Source organism: Triturus cristatus, chromosome 11, assembly GCF_964204655.1.
Source record: "Triturus cristatus chromosome 11, aTriCri1.1, whole genome shotgun sequence".
NCBI lineage: Eukaryota > Metazoa > Chordata > Amphibia > Caudata > Salamandridae > Triturus > Triturus cristatus.
In genome coordinates this window covers 787,648,711-787,671,470 of record NC_140594.1, presented here as the reverse complement: position 1 = coordinate 787,671,470, position 22,760 = coordinate 787,648,711, and the positions used below count along the sequence as shown (strand labels likewise).

The following is a 22,760-nucleotide window of genomic DNA, read 5'->3' as shown; positions in this document are numbered from 1 at the left end:
ACACTATCGTTTAACGTTTCCTGTGCGGTCAGGAAGTTCTGGTTGGTCATCAGCTAGACTGCTGGCCTGCATGATGGCCGGCTCCTAATGGTTAACATTAAAACACGCACAAAAAAGACCTCTTTAGGAACACAATAAAATCTGTACACACCTGAGCTTGGGTTGCTTTGCTCCACCCTCGATGGGGAATTAAGTTTATGATCTATGCTGGGATGGAGCGGCTCTATTGACAAGTATTACGTTAAAAACAGAGAAAGAAAAGCCTCACTGAAAACTCACCCCAGAAAGTTATCTGAGGACAGAGAAGAACGCTCAAGAAAGACAGAATGTCAGACTTCACAAGTCTTTAAAATGAGATAAGGAAATGTATGTGGTGACATATCTATTTTCCAAAGGTTTGCCAACTAAAATGTTTAGAAGAAACTTAAAACCATGAAGTTCAAAATGTCCCATTTCCTTCTTTACAGCGAACATTGTTTTGCCTCAAGAATAAACTAATTTATACCAAATTGCAAGGACGATTAATTTCTTCCTAAAATGTTTGGAGTGGAAGGGCATCCCTGACTAAATTCAGTTCTGTTATTTAAATGTCTTCCCTCTGAACTGAAAACCCATTTAAAAAACGAACAATAAAAGGAAAAAAATCATTTTTGCTAATCAAAGTGTCTGCAACTTAAAACTCTCTATGTGAACTCTGTACACATTTGTACTAGTTTGTACTGTATAAACTATAATTTTAGTCTCCTACAATGATATAACACTGCCATCTGCTGGTTTTATTGCGAAAGTGCAAAAAGTTCATAAATATTCTTATTGGAACTACAACATTCTATCCTCTTCAGACAGAAAGTGCTCAATCAGAGAGTCGATGACAGAGTGCTAAATGGCGATTGCTCTTAAGAGTACAGCAAAATAAAAATAAGAGGAGTGAAATATCCTTGAGTTTTGAGCTAACAACAGAACAAACAGTCTTAAAACAAGCCACGTTATGGAGATGCGCAGAGAGGGTTGGGGCAAGTGAACATTAATATTACAACTCGATACATTAACCAAACCTTTATCTATGCCTTGCTTAACAAAATATAACAACTTGTTGTACCGTTGGTTCACATTAAACATCTCCTTACAGAGAGGATAAAATAAGAGAGGCAATGAAGAGCAGCAGATAACGCGAGTTACGTCACAATAAATATAGGTGTCCACGTGCAATGTAGAGGGTTATATCATTATTTTTTTTTTTAACCTGGGGCCCGGAAAAACTGACATTTATGGTACTGTTTATGAACAGGGCAGCAGATCACGTGATAAAGTTTCAAGTTTATGTCAGTCTTACTGATGCCACTTGTATCCCTCTCGTCATCAGAATCTGTACATCCACTTTGTGCGCGGTAAAAAATCCGCTGTATGTACACTTTTGCGCCATTGCATCACGTCTCCGAACATTCGGTGGGAGGAATCAATGCCCTTGGTGACTTCATCACCCCCAATCCCTGGACATTTGATAAGCCAATCACACATTTCTCTTATGTTTTTAACCTTTCCAGTACCGTGGTGTGGTCGATGGCATGCATGATAGAGAGAGAGATCCAACATAACCACATGACACAGAGATCCGACATCGATCCCCAGCTACTAACACACACTCCTTTAACATCCATCAACGGAAGCTTGATTTGGCCACCCCTACATTTTCTAGAATGTTCGCAATACAAACCAAACCACCACTAGAAAGCTGTTTTCTTTCTCAAAAGAGGTCGAACCAACATTCTAGTTTAAATGAATCAAGCAAGCCCACCCCCCTCTTTAAAAAACATAATCTATGGTTTATTTCTATCAACAAGGCCGAAAATAGCCCAGTTTTCTTACTGATTGTTGTAGATTGTACAGGGTCTCTAGGAAAACATCAATGGCCTGCAGTCACAAAAATAAGATTTTGAAGCACCACTAAACTTTCCAGTTGTAAATTTAATGTTAAAAGACCTTATCTGCAACTATTGTTTTTGACTATTCAGGAGGTCTATACAACGTGAACCTAAGATATGATTGCTTAGCCTTTATTTCATCTCAGATCTTCTGTGTAATGCAGAATTCTGCTTTCTGATAAACGTTTTATTAAAAAAAAAAAAAAAAAAAAAAAATTACAAGCTTCATCTGGCGAGGAAGCCTTTGGTTCTGTTTTAGAAGACATTGATGACGAAGTAGAACAGAAGGTGTCAGCGCTAATTGGAGCAGCGCACAAGTGGAAGGAAAATAAGTGGCTACTACACACGGACTTGGATTGGAAACACAAATAGTTCCATTGGAGACAAAAGCAGTTGGTGTGCATTTGTACAGCACACATCTGATTGTCAATGCAAGGCATAATGAGATAACATTATCTCAAGTTCCTTGCGCGTCTCCATTCAAGGGTGAACAGCTATACTCTCTGCAGAATGGATGTACCAAAATCTTATTTCTTATGTAACGGAGGACAACCTCACAAAAATACAGACAGGCTCTAGTTGCAGGCGGTCTATTGCACTTACCTGGCGTCCATTTTCTACTGCAGCTTTAGTTCCTACCCCATTTGTGCCAATTCATTACCCAACCGGATACGGGTTTAAGTTGAGGTTCATAAACAACAATAAGATGTACCTTCTTGAGAGCTTGGCAGAAAAGGCATTTCTGCCTACTAACATTAGATCTTCTCTGACCCTCGACCATTCCCCCCATATAAATGTATCACCTTAGGGGACAAGACTTACTATTAATTTGATGTAGTGCTGTAAGAACCATCGCTCTCTAGAGCCTGCTACCTTTAATTTTAAAACACATTTCGGATCACTGACAGAATATCGGAAACAGAAAAATCGTGTTGATATATCATTGCGTCAAAAATATTAAGGCCCAAAATACCAAGAAAGTAAGAGCAAATAAGTAAGTATAGTCTTACTGTTCTTAACTCCACATCTACATACCATGAAGATATATAGATCGTCAAGGTACATACATGTTAAGTTATATATAGTAAGAAAAACTGCTTATCTATAGAAACTTACCTTCACAATATTTTTGTTCTCTATATTCTTAACACAATATTTTATCCCACGATATTTCTGTTTCTGATATTCTGTCTAAACACCCCAGAACCGTAAACCAGGCACAGAAGGCTCCTTAACATCGAATCTAATACAGTTATAAAGTCCTGAATTGGTGTGTTCCTTTTTTCCTCCCTGTGTTCTTGTATCATGGTGACCAAACTTTCATGATAAAAGGGCTCCGTCAAGCAGTATTACAGCCTAGGTAAACCCACAAAGGCTTATACATACGACCAAGTAGTATTTCAAGCATAACCTCAAGAATCTTGTAGAAAGATTAAGGACTGGTGATGGCCTTGAAAAGGTTCTGTGAGGTAAAAGCATTCCAATCCTAATTACTTGTTTCATTCAAATTGTTCTAATATATGTAAAATTTAAATTGAACTTCATTCTATTTAAATGTTTATTTTTTTCTATGTGGTGTTATTGTTACAATTCATACAGTGCTTCCTTTGATTTCTATAGGAGTATGTTGCAGTACTAGTGGTTGGCCATAAGTGGCGTTTTAATTAATCCAAGGCTACACTGGAGTACATTTTACCCTGCTTCTTCAGGGGAAAAGGCACGTCATGCTGTGATTTAGCTACGGGAGCTCGTTCCGCTCTGAAATATCAGCGGGAACTGCACCATGCGGTGATCCAGTGGGCGCACTTTCTTGGTTGATGTTGCTGTCGCTCGAGTAGATTTTCTCTTCATATTCACCACTAAACTTCCCAGCTGTAAATTTAAAAGTAAAAGACCTTACCTGCCACTATTGTTTTTGACTATTCAGGAGGTTCAGTACAACATGAACCTAAGACATGAATGTTTTACCTTAGCGTCATCTCATATCTTCAGTGTGATGCGCAATATCTTATTTTCTACTTGAGCTGCAGCTTTCTGACCGCGAACGGTCGCGGCCGCCTGTATTTGAGCACTCTCGCTGAATGCCCTCCTTGCGACTTAAAAAGCACGTTAGGGGATGTCAAATCTCGCTGATGCTCACCAACTTACAGTTTGCGAGTTGCGCACGTGAAAAAACTCTTCCACATGGCAGTTTGCAGAATTTGCCGTAACTCTGCGTTACAAGCGTCACATGGAGTGGCCCAACTTCTGCGAATTGCACCAGCAGAGCAAAGTATATTGTCCACCCCTAATTATTTCCCATTTTCCAAGCCCTTCTCTCTTGTCCCTCCCACATTTACTACTAAATCCTATACCTACCTGTGCAGAGATCTCTCCCATCAGGGCGAAGATTGCCATACAGGTGAAGGTCTCCGACCATAGATTTGTGGATTGCATTTTGTGTACATCACGTAGTACTACTTAACTCACTCTGATATAGCTTTCGTAAGTAGAGAACAAAGTGTAGATATCCCATAAATCAATGTGAATAAGCCGCAGCCTGCTCAAGTAGCCTTTCATATGGCTAGAACATATGCAAGACAAAAATGAAGGAAGATGTGCAAGAGATTCCTTATTCAACAGGTTATTTAGGATTCAATCATTCAACATGTTATTACTGATCCTCCTCTCCCGATCACTCCTGATTTATAACTCAGTGTAATGCTTTGAAGAAACCAGTATATCAGAATGAAAATACTGGGTATATGGTTTACCACTTTACCAAGGACTTACAGGTAAACTAAATATTTTATTTGTGTATACACCAATGTTACCATGTTTAGGTGAGAAGCACATGCACCTTAGCACTGGTCAGCAGTGGTAAAGTGCTCAGAGTCCTAAAGCCAACATAACCGAGATCAGAAAAAGAGGGGGAAGGCAAAACGTCTGGGGTGACCCTCTAGAGCACGGGTACTCATAGTACGGCCCTGTGGCCATCCTTGGCAGCCCGCGGACCTTGCAGATATTATACCTATGTTTAAAAAAAAAAAAAAAATTAAGTGTGTCAGAAAACACCGCCGCAGTAGCGCGGACTCCGAGACACTCTGCTCTATGGGGGCCGGGCGATTCCAGCAATAGTCAGAGTGGAGATGCAGGGGCGCTAAGAAGAGGTGAAATACAACAAAGCCTCATTAACAAGTAAATGGTCTTTTAAAGACCTGTGAAGTACTCGGGTGCGGCTGTGTGTGTGCCCGGGAAGCTGTCTCAGTCCGGGCTGCCACACGCACGGGGTGAGGTGACAGACAGAGGGAGACAGACAGAGGGAGACAGACAGAGGGAGGAAGATGGATAGAGGGAGGGAGATGGATAGAGGGAGGGAGACAGAGGGAGGGAGACAGAGGGAGGGAGATGGAGGGAGGCAGAGGGAGGGAGACAGAGAGAGAGGGAGACAGAGAGAGAGGGAGAGAGGGAGACAGAGAGAGAGGGAGACGGAGAGAGGGGGAGACAGAGAGAGAGGGAGACAGATGGAGACAGAGAGAGGGAGGGAGACAGAGGGAGACAGATGGAGACAGACAGAGTGAGACAGATGGAGACAGATGGAGACAGAGAGAGAGAGAGACAGAGGGAGACAGAGTGAGGCAGATGGAGACAGACATAGAGAGAGAGAGAGAGAGAGAGAGAGAGAGAGAGAGAGAGAGAGAAAGAAAGAAAGAAAGAAAGAAAGAAGTGAGTATGCCGGGTCTGGTGGCTCAGTGGACGACGCCGTCCGCTGCAGAAGCCTGTATTCAACCTGATGGTCACAGGTTTTTTTTTGCTCTAGCCCCGCCCCCTCCCCCAATGACCCCACCCCCACCGGTGCAGCCCTTGGCCACAAACCACACTGTAAATTTGGCCCCTGAGAGAAAGTTTGTGGGTACCCATGCTCTAGAGAGCGCCATTTCCAAACATTGACAAAATAGGCCATTTGTTTGAGAGCATTGCAAGAAACAGGCCATCACAGGTTCAATTGTCAGCAGAGATGACTGACTTTTATAAATCTCAGGTCGACAGAATGACTACCACCGATATGGGCATTACTTATTAATAACTACTAGACACAATTCCGTTTGTAGTGTGCTCTATAAAAGTCAGTATTATTGTATACTGCCCTCCAAAGGAAGTGCAAATGTAACTTTTGTTTAAATGCTACTATCCGTTATAGTATAAAGTTTACACTATTAATATATTGGATGATATCAATGTGGATGCGTTATTTTATATATTTAAAAAGGTAGCATATATCCATTTCATTTTTATATCCTAGTAATCCTAAAAACTAAAAGGAACATGCGACAAAAAAAGCTCATCTCATATTTGGAGAACATGCAGTTCTTGGTGAGGCAACCAAATTCTGCATGTTAACCCCCCCAAAAACTCATAACTGGGTGGTATTTATAGAGAGTTAGGTTTTACCAGGCACAATCAATATAACCCCAATTACGGGGCCACTCGTAATGAGAGCTATAGAGTGAAAAATGTTTTTGTCCTAACTCACCATAAAGTGTAAAAGGCACAGATAAACGTATCCTCAAAACCTACAAATCACGATAACAAGATCTTCAATAATAGCCACCTGGCCCAAACAATGTATTGAGAGCACATAATAAGCCAAACATTTTGAATTTGAGACAATACCATAGGTGCTTTTTAAAAAAAAGAAAAATACGATGTTAAAATAAAAACACAGAGAAAATGTCATCTAAACTGTTTAGGTGCGTATAAAATTTAACCTGGCAGTGGGCTTCAGCAAAGCTAAATAAACTAATGTAAAGTTGCAAGCCTTAGAACAGCAAAAAATCATAGTGGCTCTCTCAAAGTAATCCACCGTTACTAAAGCATAAAACAATGGACATTGACAGACCCGGATCTCTTACCTTAAACAGGTAAAACTTGTGACTGTCGTGTTGGCCAAGCTTCTCCTGCAACCTCAGGATCAAATGCTTCACTTGTTGTGTGCGGGAAGCGGTGACGAGTGGCTCGGCTTTTCGGATATCTTCCACCAATGTTTCCACATCTGTGCTGTTGGGCAAAAGTGTACAAATACACAAAATAGTTACAAACTTTGATAGCCCATCACTAAAGAGGTTTGTGAAGACTTCAAATTACCTTTCTTTGAAAAATCGTTGTTGTTGCTAGCGAAGCCAAATGGAAAGGTGTCTACAGCCTAATGGTTTTACACATGTTAGATTATTTCTCAACTGTGTTTGTATGTTATAGATAAGAAATATTAACGAAATATGAAAAACCTCTACTATAAGCTACCAAATTATAAGAACCAAAAAACAGTTTCCAGTCCATCAGCATGTGACAAATCTAAACATTGTGCTAGGTTTGTGCTATACAAATACCACTTGCATACATAGGTGCGAACCAATGTTAAGAGCCAATTTCCCCTAGCAAATGGACATTCAATTCGAACTTGGCAGGATTCTTCTGCCAAGTAGAAAACCAATCCAGATTTCAAAATGGTCAAGCAGATGAGACAGTAATAAGCGAGTGAGATGGTTTTGGCGATGGGCAAGTGGGGACAAAAGGACATGGAAAGAACAGAGCAGTTTAGGCCCCAGGAGCAGGGTCCCCCTCCCCACTCCTTCCTTGGGACAGAGGAAAAGGGGTGCAGAAATGGGCAACGGGCAACAAAGGAGTGATGCCTGTGAAAAGGGCCCGCAAAGCCGGAAGGAACATAGTGGGGCTGGAATTAGGGCCAGTCAAGGACCAATGCACCATTCAAGTACCCAATCAAGAAGAGGCAGAAGTAGTTTAATGGGTAGCTGCAGCGGCCATTGATACCTCCACTGGGAGTTAAATCGCCACCGGGACTGGAATCGCTACCAGTCGGTGAAGCCTCGGAAGAAACAAGGATAAGAGAGCGTTGGACCTACAGAGACAGTCCAGAAGAGTGGGTGGTACCTGCAAAACATCAGAGGCAGTCTAGCAGCAGCAAGGAGCAGCAAAGTGCCAGAAGCCAGGAGGAGACCGCTTGCAGTGTGGAGGCTTGCGGCAGCAGGAGCGGGCCTGGAAGGGCGGAGCAAGCTGGCATGAGAGCAAAAGGCCAGGAGGTAAGTAAGCACGTGCTACTCCCCCCATTTCTGATCAGCCATGACAAACTCGCCCTTACGGGTTATGGGGAGTACTTGTGGCAACTGGGGGATTATCGACTCCAGGACAGCTGTCGAGGGCAGAGGCAGGAGCCAGGCGCAACACAACTGTGGCAGACACTGGACCACATAGGAACAAAGATTAGACACTCACTCTGAAGAGTAAAAGCTCATGTCCTGGTGTTGTCGTGCCTCAAAAGACAAGTTGAAAAACTGGAGAAGGAGGAGAGTTTGTTGCCAGGACAAATGTAGTAGGAATCAGGGCAGAACAGTGAAAAATTCAAGTGTTTGTGGAGAATTATATTTCGCAAGCTGCTAAATTAAATGGATTTTGTGGATACAGACAATGCAGAGAGGAGAATCTCAAGGCATAATTTGGGTATAGAAAAGAGTTACTTGTGGCTGAATGGCTAAGGCATAGACCATCACTCTGAAGATTAAGGGTTGAGTGCCAGAATCTCAATGGTCATGTGTCGCCTCAATCACAAAGATTCCCATGCTCAATGAATAGAGTAAAGGGATTGCTGTTTGAAAAGATCTGGGAGGTACTGCTTAGTGGCAAATGACGAGATCTCTGGACCGAAAGAAAAAGAGGATACATTAGCAACCCATAAACAAAGACCATAACGTGCTGCAAAGGGGGAGAAGAAACTAAAACACATTTTGGTGCCCAGCCAACACCAGCGAAGGGAAAGCTCACCAGGAAATTGAGCAGCAGCAGACCCATACATAGCTAGATAGGACTGGCCTAGAGGAAAAGCATGGCAGCGCTGAAAAGTAAGGCTACCAGCCAAGCAGTAGTTATTATAGCCTTATAGCCCGCCGTAGCGGGCTATACCGGCTATTAAAGGCCCGCTGCAGCGTTAAAGGCCCGAGCCGAAGGCGAGGGACTTTAACAAAAGCAGCGGGACTTTAATAGCGGTATAGCCCTGCTACGAAGGGCTATAAGGCTATTAGAACATTCTGCCACTAGAGGGCAGAATGTTCTAACAAATTAAACGAAGGCTTCTCGAAGCTTAAGGGGATCTAAATCCCCTCGAACTTCGAGAGGCTTTTGTAAAACATTGGAATGTTGCTCTGCGGGCCTTAACCGGCCCGTAGAAGCATGGAGCACTCCTTTATCTACAATGGAGTGCTCCACATTCCAATGTTCTAATGGGGATTAAGACCCAAGCCAAAAGCATGGGAAAGACTCTATCTGGAGCCAGTGGCTGCAAGTTATGTTACAAAGAAGAGGGGTGGGGAGGGGGGGACCAGACCGTAAGCAAAGAAAAGGTGAAGGGGAAGATGACCTCCAGGGTTTTTGCAATTCATCAATATATGTCCACCAGGTACCACACTACTCTAGAACGGGAATCAATGAGCATTTTCACTTGAGTGAGGCATTATAATGCCTGGCTGCACTCACTGTCAGGTCATATCCGAAGTCTTATATATACCAAAATGGCAAACAGGAGTTCAAAATAAATCTAAGAGTTTATGAAAATCTCTTCAGTTTGTTTTCTCTTCCAGTGAATACATTGAGCCAAACCAATTACAAAAATGTAATTCCGGGTAAAAAACTAAATACACTACGTGTTGCTAAACCCCAGAAAACAAATGGCTTTGAAATGCAACTATGAGAAATTGGGTTTTGGTTGAGTGGAGTGTTAATGGAGTGCTAACCCTGCTCAAGCAGCAATCCCAGTCAGGGTGAACTACAAAAGTCATTAAATTAACTTGTTCTTAATCCTCCAGTAGCATGGCACAAAAGCCATTAGGCTTAATTTAGAGCCAATGTGTAAAGTATTTATGCAGCACACAAGCAGTAATAAAGCAAAAACAAAACACAAGGTGAAGATATCTTCATTTGGACTTAGTCACTTTTTGTGGAAGTTTAAAAATCATCAGCGGGTGGAAGCTCGAGGATGTAGCCGACAAGAGTTCAACAAGGCCGGATACCCCTTTAGCAAAGGACTGGCAAACAGGATTCGCTACTGAGGCTATATGCCTTGGGCATATAGAGCAGCATGTTGGTCTTGGCCTCTTCTTGGTTCGCAAAACAGTTTTTAGCCAGAAATGTTTTAAGTCTGAAGTTTGGGATTTTGGCTGTCTGGGCACCTTTAGCACCACCACGGGTGGGACACCACTTGGGGGTTTAGGACTGGGTCCGAGTGAGCGTTCAAGATGGTTAGAGCCTTGTTCTGCCCCTGAGGCTCTGATGAGGAGGCTGGACAACTAGCCCTTGGAGTCACTCTGGCAGTCCAAACACAAAAACTCGACCTATTCACATTCGAAAGGTAGCACTTAAATGTAATACGGCAATCCAATGTTATCCTACAGAAGAGGTAAGCCTCACAGTAGTTAAAACAATATTTAGGAGTTTTTCACAATCCAGGACATGTAAAACAGTACATGGCCAACCTTTCAATTGCAATGCACTCTGCCCTATGGGCCTCCTAGGGCCTTCATTAGGGGTGACATATGCAATAAAAGGGAGTTTAAGGCTTGGAAAGGGGGTTATATTGCCATGTTGAATTGGCAGTTTGAAACTGCATTCAGGCTGAATTAGCAGGCCTGGACTGTTTTTAGGGGCTGCTTAAGTGGATGGTACAATAAGTGCTGCATGCCCACTAGAAGCATTTAAATTACAGGCCCTGTGTATATGGCATAAAACTCTATAAGGGACTTATAAATAAATTAAATATGCCAAGGGGGAGGATAATTTTGACATATTTTATGGAGTAAGCACAAGCACTTTAGCACTGGTTAGGGTGGCAAAATGCACAGAGTACGAAGGTCAACAAAAACAGATTCCAGCAAGAGGTGGAGGGCAAAGGCAAAATGTTTGGGCAAAGACCCCTCCTAGGGCTGACAGGTCCAGAAGCAATCAATCTGCTTATTCAGATCCTGTGAAGCCTATTTAGAACTTTTAAATGGAACCACGAAATAAGTAGCAATTTGAATACTAGGCATATGGGAAGAGAAGCCTTGCTTGCAAATCTTTGAATGATTTAATACAAATCATCTCACAATCAACAAAGCACAGCCTTCAAAAACATGCAACCAATCTAACCAAGTGATTGAGGCAAGAAAGCAAGATATTTTGGAAACAACTAAGTGCTTGTAACTTATGCATATATCAGTCAGGGTCCTGAAAGTGCGCTTGTCTTGAAGGCCTGTATGTTTGATACCTCCTTGGCAGCTGAGGATGTGGGGGAGGGGGTAAGGGTATTACTAATATTGAGGCGGTAAAAAAGTACTCTTAAGTGTAAACATAGCATAGAACAATGCTAGATAAGTGAAGTGTACCAGTCACGGTGGTACTCTGATGTATAGTCATCCACAGAAGCTGAAACCTATGAGGAATTTCATCCAAACACACCTTGGTGCAGGATGTAAATATGCAGCGACCAAAGAGGTCATGTAGTCTTTATGTGAATGCTCAATCCTAACACTTTGTGCCCCAGTCCAGTCACCTGCTCTCCCTTCGTTTAAAAGTTTTGACCTCCTGCAGTTCTCCTATGCCCATGCACTCCTTGAACTACATGTGTTTTTTTTTTTTTTTTTTTTTTTTTTTTTTTAAAATCGCTTGGTAGATTTTTTCCCTTTGGTTTTTATTCTCCTCAATATTGCACTTCCCTTACACCAACCCGTACCTCCATCTCCTTTCTCCTTTCCCTTTCACCAAGGTTTCCCTTTCTCAACCCTACTTCTGTACCCTTATCCTGTTCTGGGCCTGAAATCTCCTTAGAAACTTCCCCTACCAAGCCTCTCAAATTGGCTCTAAGCCCCAGTCCTGCCATCAAAGTGGGCCTTGCCTTTCTTGCCACCCCTCATACCATTCTCAATCCTTCCTGCTCGCCCTCACTTTCGCTATTGCACAGCAGGAGCTTTTGTCTTCCTCCCTCTATCTTGTTCAACAGTCTCAGGTCCACCTCAGTGTCAGATCTGAGTTCTATGACCATCTTTTCACAGACGCAGCCTGTACACTCCTGACACTTCAGTCACTCTCATTCCCGGCCTGCCTGTTGGATGGTGCACAGTTTTGGCTCCGTCCTCCATGACCCATCTATGTATTCCAATTTGGAATTAGCAGTTTCCTCTGTTGTCTACCTGCACCTGTTACACACCTCTTTCCACCAACTTTGTCCTCTCCTGACTTTTCCCAGCACCATATGCTCTCCCATGTGAAGCTTTGCCAGCAATCTCCTGCCCAAGAATTAGACTACTTGCACTCTTTTCTTCCCATTCAATTATGGCATGCTTAAAATCCTGTTTAAAAGCATGTAGTGATAGTTCACATCTCTCCTCACTATAGTACTGTGAGGGCAGTTTGCAGGGCTGCTTGAGCACAGGAAGGGACACTATTGCAAGACTTTCATGTAACCAAGTACAGCTCAAAAAAGAGGCTAAAGAGGCATGTACACCCTCTTTTGATGGGAGATCAAGGTCGTTGGAGCACCAGACAAGAGAGTAGGAGAGTATTTTGGAGTCAAGCTGAGAGATTGGAGTGGAACGCCAATAGAGTCTGTAGTAAGATTGGAGAAGGGGGCATGAGCCTGTGGTGAGAGGGGAAGAGAAAGAGACAAGCATAGAACATGTAGAATAAAACTGGAAAAAGGGGCATAGATGTACGAAGACTATTGTGAAAGAAAATGCAACGGACCTATGACATGTCAGTGGTATGGGTATGCAACATTGGTAAGAGGGAAGGAAATTTATCCAGCCCCTTTGACAAAAGTACAGTTTTAAGTTACAGGTTACTGTGAGAGAGTTTCCAGTGCAAAACAGTGGAGGACAGGAAAGAAAGGATAGTAATGTGTATGTGCCGACCCAAATAATTGATTTATTTACAGGGGAAGTACATGTTATCAACATTTCCACATCCCTGTACTGAGAGAGTAGAAGGATCTGAGTTTCTACTCATTGAGGTACTGAAGTTATAGCCATGTACTCTAAAATGTTAGAGTGGCAAGTAAAAACCAATAAAAAAAATGTAAATCCCCATAATGTCTACCCGTACAGATACACACATAGGGTTCATAACATTAATGAAAGTATGCAATAAGGGTGAACATTGTATAACTGTATATATGCGTGTGTGTGAACAAAGTTTACTTTATGCATTTTGAGGTCCTGAATGTTTGTGAACTGTACCATCACCCTATCGGTAAAGATAGATTTAAATGTACATAGCATATTTCAGGAGTAATTTTGTGGCTTGGCCCCTGCATGCGAAAGCTCACAAAAATGAGGAGCAAGAACAGCTTATCTAACTACCAAAATTAGTGTCAACAATGCTTAGTAACAGCTCATGGACATAAACAACGCCTGTTTTTGAAAGCTTTTTAAGATGGATTTGGTGTAATACAACATATTGAACCAATAACAGTTTAAACATGTTCTGAAAATACATATATTAGTAACACAGTAAATTAATAAAGGAATAGAGTAATGTTGAATGAATGTGCCTTCACGTCTCATCCCATGGCACAGCAGAGCAAAAAACAAAATAGTCATCAAAGACCAAAAACCAGAAGAAGCTCAACAAATATTCAAAACATAACGAGCACCCTACTTCTATACAGACAAACTGTGTATTGTAATCCACAATATAGCACTTTTGGCAAAAAGAACTGTAGAAATGGCAACAAAAAAGATAGGAGATGCCGATATGTGATCAGGATGTCTGGTAAACCTTTGAACTGAGAAACTTTAAGAAATATCTGTCAGAATTTAAGCTATTAAAAATGTCATATTGTAAAAATTGTTTTGTTTAGAAAAGGAGCATGCTAGCACATGTGTGTAAATGATACGCATCGTCCAATTCAGTAGGAAACCAAATATGCACTTATTAAGCATATTTCTGCTAGTCATAGACCTCAATAATGATGTTTGCAGAAGAGTAAACCCCCAACAGGTATAGAGCTACTCAGAACATGATTATGCTGGTCCTCCGCCTCTAGCAAACTGAAGAGGTGTTCTACGGTGTTGTTCGTCTACAGTTTGCTGCTGCAGAGTCCATGTTGTTCCTGGAGAAAGAATCAATGGCAGAAAGCAGTTATGAAATACATTTACAGCTAATTTAGATTTTATGAAACATCTAAGTATGGCAAGGTTAATGTGGCTGTGGGGAACCAAAAAGCAAGCCTTAGAGCCAGAAAGCATATAAATCCAAGCTCTGGAAAGCCATTACTAATATAAGGGAATGCCCTCAACAAAAAACACAATTGTAGGAATCCCTTGTCAACGGTAAATAATTTCGGGTTACTCATTACCAAGTGAGCCAATGTCTATGGTCCTAGTTATTTGAGAAAGAATCCCTTTAGACAATGACAATAAATGCTAAAAAACGAACACCACGCCATGTAAGAGCATGAAAATTGGCAATTGTTGAATTTAGCTGAAAAGGGTGCTGTTGGACGAACAATGGTAAAGAATATGTCAGCGCAATAAAGTCCTTTGAATGAACTAACAGTATCAACTAGAAGCACAATCTACTTCTATTTAAAACTTTACAAGGATGGCATGTCGCAACCCAGAAACTTATTTAGTGGCCTTTTAAGGGAATCTAACTTACCTTCTTGTGAGGAACAAGCCACTGGTGGTTTCTTATAAACATGCAGGTTTTGTGATGGAGTCAGGAATTCTGGGTTACAGTGATGATCTCAATAAGTGAGTTTCTTGGAGGCCATGTTTGTTTCAAGCCAAAATATGTTTATTGTGGCCACTTAAAAGGGCGACTAAACAAGCCACTATGTTTAGATGGCTTTGTACAATCAGGATTTGGCGAAAAGAGCACTCGGCTGCTTAAGAAGCCTTAACGTTTATGTGCTGGTTAAACAACTTAAAGGACCTCTATCATGAACCTCTATCCTGAACATTTAAAGCTCTTTCAGGTATATAATGTGGAACAGTAACAAAGATATCTGGTTCATACTGTCTTCCCAGTTAATTAAAAAGCATGTTTGGGATACCTTTTACAAAGGTAATTCCATGCTTCAGGTGTGCCTACAGCCAAGAACATTTGGGTCATACGTAGCCTTCATTTATTAACTAATACGGTTCTATGAACCATTAACTATCCATGACAGAAGACTGCATATATCTTACAGTCAATTGTTTATTAATCTCAGATGAAATCATCTATAGTTGCCTTTTATACTTGTTGATAAGATATGAACTCAGCCACAAGCTTAAATGTGTATGTTTCTTGTGAATAATCAACTGCTTGACTAGATATAATGTTCTCTTTATATTAGCATTACCGGTCTGTTTAAAACTGTCTTGCAATGGTGAGTGTAACACATTGTAATTAAAGGCAACGAATTAGTACCTCAAACTGTGAAAGCTCCAACTATTTAAACAAGCATTTGCAATGCAATCGTCTCGCCTTTGGGACCTTATATGTATTTAGCTATGCAGCACATTAGCCTGAGTGCTGAAACATTTACTGTTCTTTAACATGGATAGAAAGTAAGCACCAAACTGCGTGACACGCCAGGTATGGGAACACATGGAGAGAAATATTGCATTTCAGCGGAAAATGGTACAGTCCAAAGCTTGGTTTTTAATATAAAATCAGGGCCTTCGGTGGTCATATCGCTGAGAATACAAGATTTGAAAAAAATATTATTTTCTACGGGTGCTCGTGATGAGCAATTTCTATGGACTGAATGTAGAGAATGCTAAAGTGATTCTGGTATTTTACTGACCTCTGCTGGTCATTTTCTATCAAGAAAGTTAAATAGAGGCAATTGCCAGAAAAATTAATAAAAGAAAGTCCCTCAGTAGAAAGAAATTCTGGTATTTTACTGACCTCTACTGGTCGTTTTCTATCAAGACAGTTAAATAGCGGCAGTTGAACAGAAAAAAAGTCCCTAAGCGGAAGCAGACAAGTCCTTGGGCTGATCTCCAGAGCCCACAAAGTACATACACATATAAGTATATACTAAAGTACATACAAGAGGTCTTGAATGCTCAACCTAAAAAGGTGCAAACTTTAAGGTTGGTTTTCACAGCTCTAGGAGCATTTAATAGGACTCACAAGGTGGTTCAAGCAGCATGTACCTGGACAAAAGGAAAGATGCGGAATGCTTTCCCCAAGTACAGAGGTTTAAAGTAGAATTAACAGAGATGAAACTGAGAACATTTGTACAGTTTTTATCTGTGAAGTCCATGATGTAGGGCTGGTGTATCCTTTTTTTTAAGTTAAGTAATAACATGCAGTGAAAACGTAATTAAAAAAATATTCACACAAAGGAGTACAATTTTTGTGCCAATGATGTTGTTGATATTTGGAATTAACCATTCAAGGCAAAGGGAGGTGTTAGTTTATAACCGAAGTTGCCAACCTTTTCTGTAATAGGAGCTCCTAATGTTCAATGGAAATCTGACTGATCTACTTATACTTTTATTGTAGTAATAGTGAACATGTCAGACAAGATTACATTAGTGGCTATCACATGCAAGATTCCAACAGTGATAACCTCAGTGCATCAGACAGAATTGCCAGCAGTAATATGAAAAAGGCTTTACCATATTGGAATGCCTCTTCATGATTAGCACAGGACAACCAAAGATACAATGCCCATGACACCAAGCAAATAATATTATTAATACGTCTCCCCAATGCCTCATGGTTTATCACTCAAATATCAGACTTGAATATCTATTTTGGAAATCCAACCATTTTTCACTAACTATTAGGTTATGAGTTCTAAACACAGACACATTTTCGTCTTCAATAAACACTTTTCTTATATGGGATACATATATTAATGCAACCAAGCATTATCTTCTAATTGAGAAGGCTGGACTGCACACAGGAACGCTGCTTACAGGTAGCTGGAAAGCCAACAGTAGCTAACGAGATACTTGTTGATGCCCGATTTGAAACTCTGAACATTTAAAGACTGTTCAGGTGTATCATGTGGAAAAGCAAAGAGATTTGGTACATACTGCCTTCAGAGATTTCTGAAAAGAATGTTTGGCATACCTCTTACAACAGTCTTTCCATGCTTATGTAATGTAAGGGATACTTCTATAGCGTGGCTGCCACCCAACGGGTATCCTGGCGCTGGGATTACCAAAAGACACTGTATGTAACTGAGCTTAAAGGGTAGGACTGGAATTTAATCTCTAGGAAAAAGTCTTGTTTTCAATTCCTTCCTGAAGCGAGACAGTGTATCCATTTGTCTGAGCTCTATTGGCAGAGTGTTCCAGAGTCGGGAGGCTACAAAACTAAATGATCTGTCCCCCAGTCGAACTTTATTGACATGTGGAATACATATCAGACTGGCTGAGGAGGAACGTAGGCTTCTTACTTGGGAATACCATAGGAATTTCCTCTGTAGGGTCTTAGGCCCCATTTTATGTGCTGCCCTATAAACGATACAGAGTGCCTTGAACTGGACTCGCTGTACAATGGGCAGCCAATGAAGATCTTTCAAGGCCAGCGAGGACGATGCTCTACGTTGTCTGTTCAGTGCAAGTTTAGCTGCAATAATCTGTATCCTTTTAAGTTTTTTTTTAGCAAAGAAGCTGGGGCTCCTAGGAGAAGAGCATTGCAGTATTCTAATCTGTTCATAATAATACTCCTTACCACTTGCGGTTTAGCTAATACAGGTAGAAAAGGGAGTATTTTTCTAAGGACTCGAAGCAGAGAAAGACAGGTACTCACAGTTTTATCTACTTGTGAATCCAATTGCATATTACTGTCTAGCAGTACTCCTAAATTACGGACTGTTTTAACAGGCAATGGCGGGTTATTAGCAGAACCTGGCCAGAAGTCTACTGGCAGGGAGGGATTTGACTTGCAGTGCAGCAGAGAATTTCTGTCTTGTCCCCATTAAATTGTAATGAGTTATCTCTAAGCCAGCCTGCTGTTTCTCGCATACAGCTATGGGATTTCTCCAGAGGAACTGCATCATTGCCCTCAAAAGAGAAGATGAGTTGGGTGTCATCCGCATAATTTATAACCTCAATGCCATAAGAATTTATAAGAGAGATGAGTGGGCATAGGTATAAATTAAAAAGAATCGGGCTGACCGTGGAGTCCTGTGAAACCCCGTGTTTTACTAATCTGTTTTGAGAGAGAAAGGGCCTCAAGGTCACTGCCTGCTGTCGGTCTAAAAGATAGGACCGCAGCCAGTCCAGTGCCCTGCCCACAATGCCACATTCCTCAAGCCTCGATCAATATCTTATGGTTGACCGTATCGAAAGCGGCCGACATATCCAACAGCACTGAAATGGCTGTTTTGCCACTGTCAGCATGCATTCGCAGGTCATTCAGGACAATCACTAGAGCAGTTTCGGTGCCATGTCCTGGTCGAAATCCAAATTGGACCTCGTCCAGGAGATTATTTTCTTCCGCATGTTTAGTAAGAGTTTTACTCACTACGCTTTCTAAGATCTTTATCGGGTAGGGAAGCAGGGAGATGGGTCTGTAATTAGAGGGGCACTGAGGGTCCAATGTAGCCTTCTTTAGTAGGGGAGAGACAACTGCCTTTTTCCAGCACTCACGTACTGTGCCACTAATTAGAGATTGGGAGCAAATTTGATACAGATATGGAAAAGGCTCAGTACCGAGCACCTTCCACATCTTATGAGGGAGCGGGTCCAGGGGGGAGCCTGAGGAAATACTGGCTGCAATGGTGTTAAACTCCTCTTGTTAGGGAATCTTTAAAAACTCCAGAGGCATCATGAATTCCCTTAGCAATGTTACCTCAGGAGTACTACTGCTTGGTGATAAAAGCATATCACCTTCTGTATCAGGCTCACCATGACTTGGAGTTTTTAATCCAGTTAAGATTTTTTAAACATTGTCTTAAAAATAGTCTGCCAGGTCATCGCAAAGTTCTTGTGATGCTGGATGCAAAAAGAACTATTGATGGACAGAATGCAGAACAATGTCATGCATTCACCCCAGTACAGAGATCTGGGCCTAAATCCATTGTTGTTTTGCTCACAATGCCATTCCAGTTTGGACCCAGCCATATGCAAATCAGTCTTGACCCTGTGCCCAATGGGAACACTCCTGCCCGAACTGCCAGGCCAGGTCCTCCCTGGACTGGAAACAAGCATCCTAGGACCGGTTTTCGGGGTTTCACCCCTCTTCAGCCAGGATAGCTTGATTCCAGTGGCATGGAGAGCACGGGACTCACGTCTGAGCAAACCCGTCCCACTCGGGGTGACAAATGCAAAAAGAACTATTGATGGACAGAATGCAGAACAATGTCATACATTCACCCCAGTACAGAGATCTGGGCCTAAATCCATCGTCTTTGAGTTCTCTGGATTGGACATCTCTCTAACTAAGCTAAATAAGGTTTTGAGCCGATTGGGCGATTGGAAGATAGTTTCTTCAAGGTATTTTGCTTTGGCCTTACCCATCATTACTTTATAGCTATGCAATAGTTTTTTCAGGGCTGCCTTGTCAGTCTCCTGGTATTTCCTCCTCCATCTCCTTTCCGCTTGTTTGCATTTAGTCTTCATCAGCCAAAACTCCTCATTATACCAGGGGGCGGACGGTTTCTTGTCACCCTTGGCTTTCCTCAATGCGGCCAGCCGATCTAGTGAGTTAGTAACCTTGATATCATTTTCATCCACCAAGCTATTAGTGTCAAAGCCACTGCTATCAATAAGCCGTGGGAGTTCTTTTAATTTCAAGATTTTAGACCATTCCCTACCCATACGCATGTTAGCTGGATGGGAAGTTTGTTTATTAAGGGTAGTTAGCCGTAGGGAAAAAAGAACCAGGAAGTGGTCTGTCCAACACAATGGGAGAATCTCTTTCACAACTACATCCCTTTCCCTGGCAAATATAAGATCCAACACATGGCCTCCCTGATGGATGGGACGCAGCACCAGCTGCTGTAGATTAGTATTCTCGCATGCTTGGCACAACTCTTTAAGAGCCGTGTCGAGGTTGCCATTCTCCCAGAGATTGAAATCTCCAAGGATCATTAATTTGGAATGGGAGTGTGATAAATTATATATCACGTCAATCAGTTCTTGGTAGCGGGGGGCAGCACCTCCCGGTGGTCTATAACAGAGAATACTGGAGCACAAGGCACCCCCATTATCCTCAAGTGAAAACCCGAGTAGCTCAAGCCCCGGGACTTCCTCCACACACAGTGGGGCAAGGTTCCAGGACTCTTTAAATATAATCCCAACCCCCCCACCTCTTACACCTACCCTTGGTTTATGAAATATTTTAAAACTCGGGGGGCAGGCCAGGCCTAGTTCTACTTCCCTATCTAAACGTGTCCAGGTTTCTATGAAAAACAGGACGTCCAAGTTCTTGACTTCCAGTAATAAGTGAATCTCCGAATAATGCTTAATAAGAGACCTCACATTAACCAACCCACAGTTAAGGCCATTTAACATACCTTCTTTGAGGGGAGTTTTACCACAGCTCTCTACTCTCATTTCTAAAGCTATATGCTTCTGTGCACCAATCAAAATGAGCTCGTCCCTGGAGTAAGTGCAGCAGGTAGTAAGAGATGCAGCATGGCTGGCGCTAAGCGGGGCTGGTGCGCGCGCGGACGGGCTTGCCTTTGGCGCGCAAGCTGCGCACTTGCATCGCGTCTCCTTAAATAGAGAGGAGTGCGATCAGCCACTGAAGCGCTAACCAGGATGGCGGGACTTCCGGTGACTCGCACTTACAGGCGAGTAAACCAGCACACCCTGGTAGCGATATGCACTAAAAGGCGAAAGTGACTAAGTGCCAGAAGTGAACACAGTATTTCTAAAACACCTCCTGTGATTTAAAAAGTCAATACTTAAATTAGCACAGTTTCAATTCGGCAATAAACTCTGTTAATAACATTTTAGGTTTAGTAATTCCTATACTAGCAGCTCTCAAGACGCGCAGCAGGTAATCAGTTTATTTACCGCGTGCTTGCATCGCGTCTCCTTAAATAGAGAGGAGTGCGATCAGCCACTAGAGCGCTAATTAGGATGGCGAGAGTTCCGGTGACTCGCTCTTACAGGAGAGTAAACCAACACACCCTGGTAGCGATATGCACTAAAAAGCGAAAGTGACTATGTGCCAGAAGTGAACATAGTAAGTCTACACAGTATTTCTAAAACACCTCCTGTGACTTAAAAAGTCAATACTTAAAAATTAGCACAGTTTCAATTCGGCAATAAACTCGTTTTAAATTTAGCAATTTCTATACTAGCAGCTCTCAGGACGCACAGCGGGTAATCAGTTTATTATGTTGTTACAGTGCACCGAGTTTACATTATACATGAGCTACTTGAACAACCCTCAAAGCTTTTAATAATAAATATTGCACTTGACAATAGTGACCCTCCATAGAGCTCATATGCGCTTGTGGCCTGACGCACAATCAGCACTAATGATCAGCTGCACTTCCATGGAAGGTGTAAGATCTCCAACAACTGTAATAAGAGTAGACCTTAGATTACGTGCTGGTCCCTGTCCTATGTAACAAAAGTGTTCATCCTAGCCTAGTTGCACATGTCATTTTAATTAAATAAGTGCAGCATTAGGAATGACATACCTGGGAGTCAGATCAAGTAAATCAATAGACTTAGTCCTCACTTCACCTCCTTTTTCATATTCCAAAATAATACCTGTAGAATGTGGAATGGAAAAATATTTGGAATTTCAATCAAATAAGTAAGGAGTTTGTGAAGCATGAAATCAATTTTGTAACCAATCAACCAGGTCTTATGAAAGTCATAATAACATCATTATACATTCAAATAAGCGTACAAACACATTCAGAGCAAAAACCCCCCCAAAAAATTCTGTTTACAGACTATGGGCCTGTTGTGCAAAGCAGTTTAGCGGTTGCAAAGCCTGCAGTTCCCAAAATCACACGGTGTGCAACTATTCAAAGGCAATTTGTTATGCACTAAACCCAATTTGCGAATAGGTAACAGGTTACCGAATCACAAAATGGGTTGAGAATCCCATAGAGAATTGTTATTTGCAAAGGGGGTTAAGGAATGTATCAATGTTTTGTGACTGTAATCTTGTTTAACCTTGTTTAAAAACCCTGAAAAGTTATTGACTGCAAAGTTGGAGTGGTAATACATTCAAACAAGCATTTGCAATACAATGGGTCTCGCATTTGAGTTTGAGCAATTGACATTACAAATGACAATGCCTTTTATTTTTGTTTCCATTTTTAAAACATAAATAAAAGGCATTGTTATTTACAATGCCAATAGCTTAAATTCACGTTAATTACTAGAACTATTGCATTGCAAATGCTTGTTTTATTTAGTAATCAATCTCGAATCAGTAAGTTGAAAAAATGTGGTCTTTTGAATGTGCTGTATGCTTGTTGAACACATGCACGTGCATACAGAATGATGTGGCAGCTACATCATAGCGTATTATTTATTTATCGACGTTGCCATGCTGCTATACATAATGGCTAATAAAGCATTGGCAGAGCCAATAACTCTTAAAGACAAGACTTATTGGCTTTGCCAGAGCTTATTTCCTGGGGCACTGTGCATGAGGTAGACCATGACTGCTCAGCCATGCCACCCAATCTGCCTCACTCCACTCCACCCCACTCTGCTCAGCCATGTCACATGATGGAGTGGGAGGGGTCAAGGATGCCCAACCTTCCATCTCATACCTAGTAACCATAGGAAGCACGTGCAGCCTCAGCTAAGATCAAGGCCACTGGAGTAATGTGATTCTGTGGCTTCTGCTTTTTTCACATAACAATGGCTTTGTCACATTTGCCCC

General features: G+C 41.7%; 1 protein-coding gene across 1 annotated transcript in view; it reads right to left on the bottom strand.

The window, feature by feature from the left end:
* DAW1 (dynein assembly factor with WD repeats 1) overlaps positions 1-22,760 on the bottom strand; it is a 151,127-nt gene that overhangs the window by 97,451 nt on the left and 30,916 nt on the right. Inside the window, exons 2-3 of the mRNA XM_085634505.1 lie at positions 21,553-21,625; positions 6,815-6,959 (exon numbers count right to left, since the gene is read on the bottom strand). Coding sequence (XP_085490631.1) covers positions 6,815-6,959; positions 21,553-21,625 — 218 coding nt within the window. The remainder of the gene's footprint in view (positions 1-6,814; positions 6,960-21,552; positions 21,626-22,760) is intronic.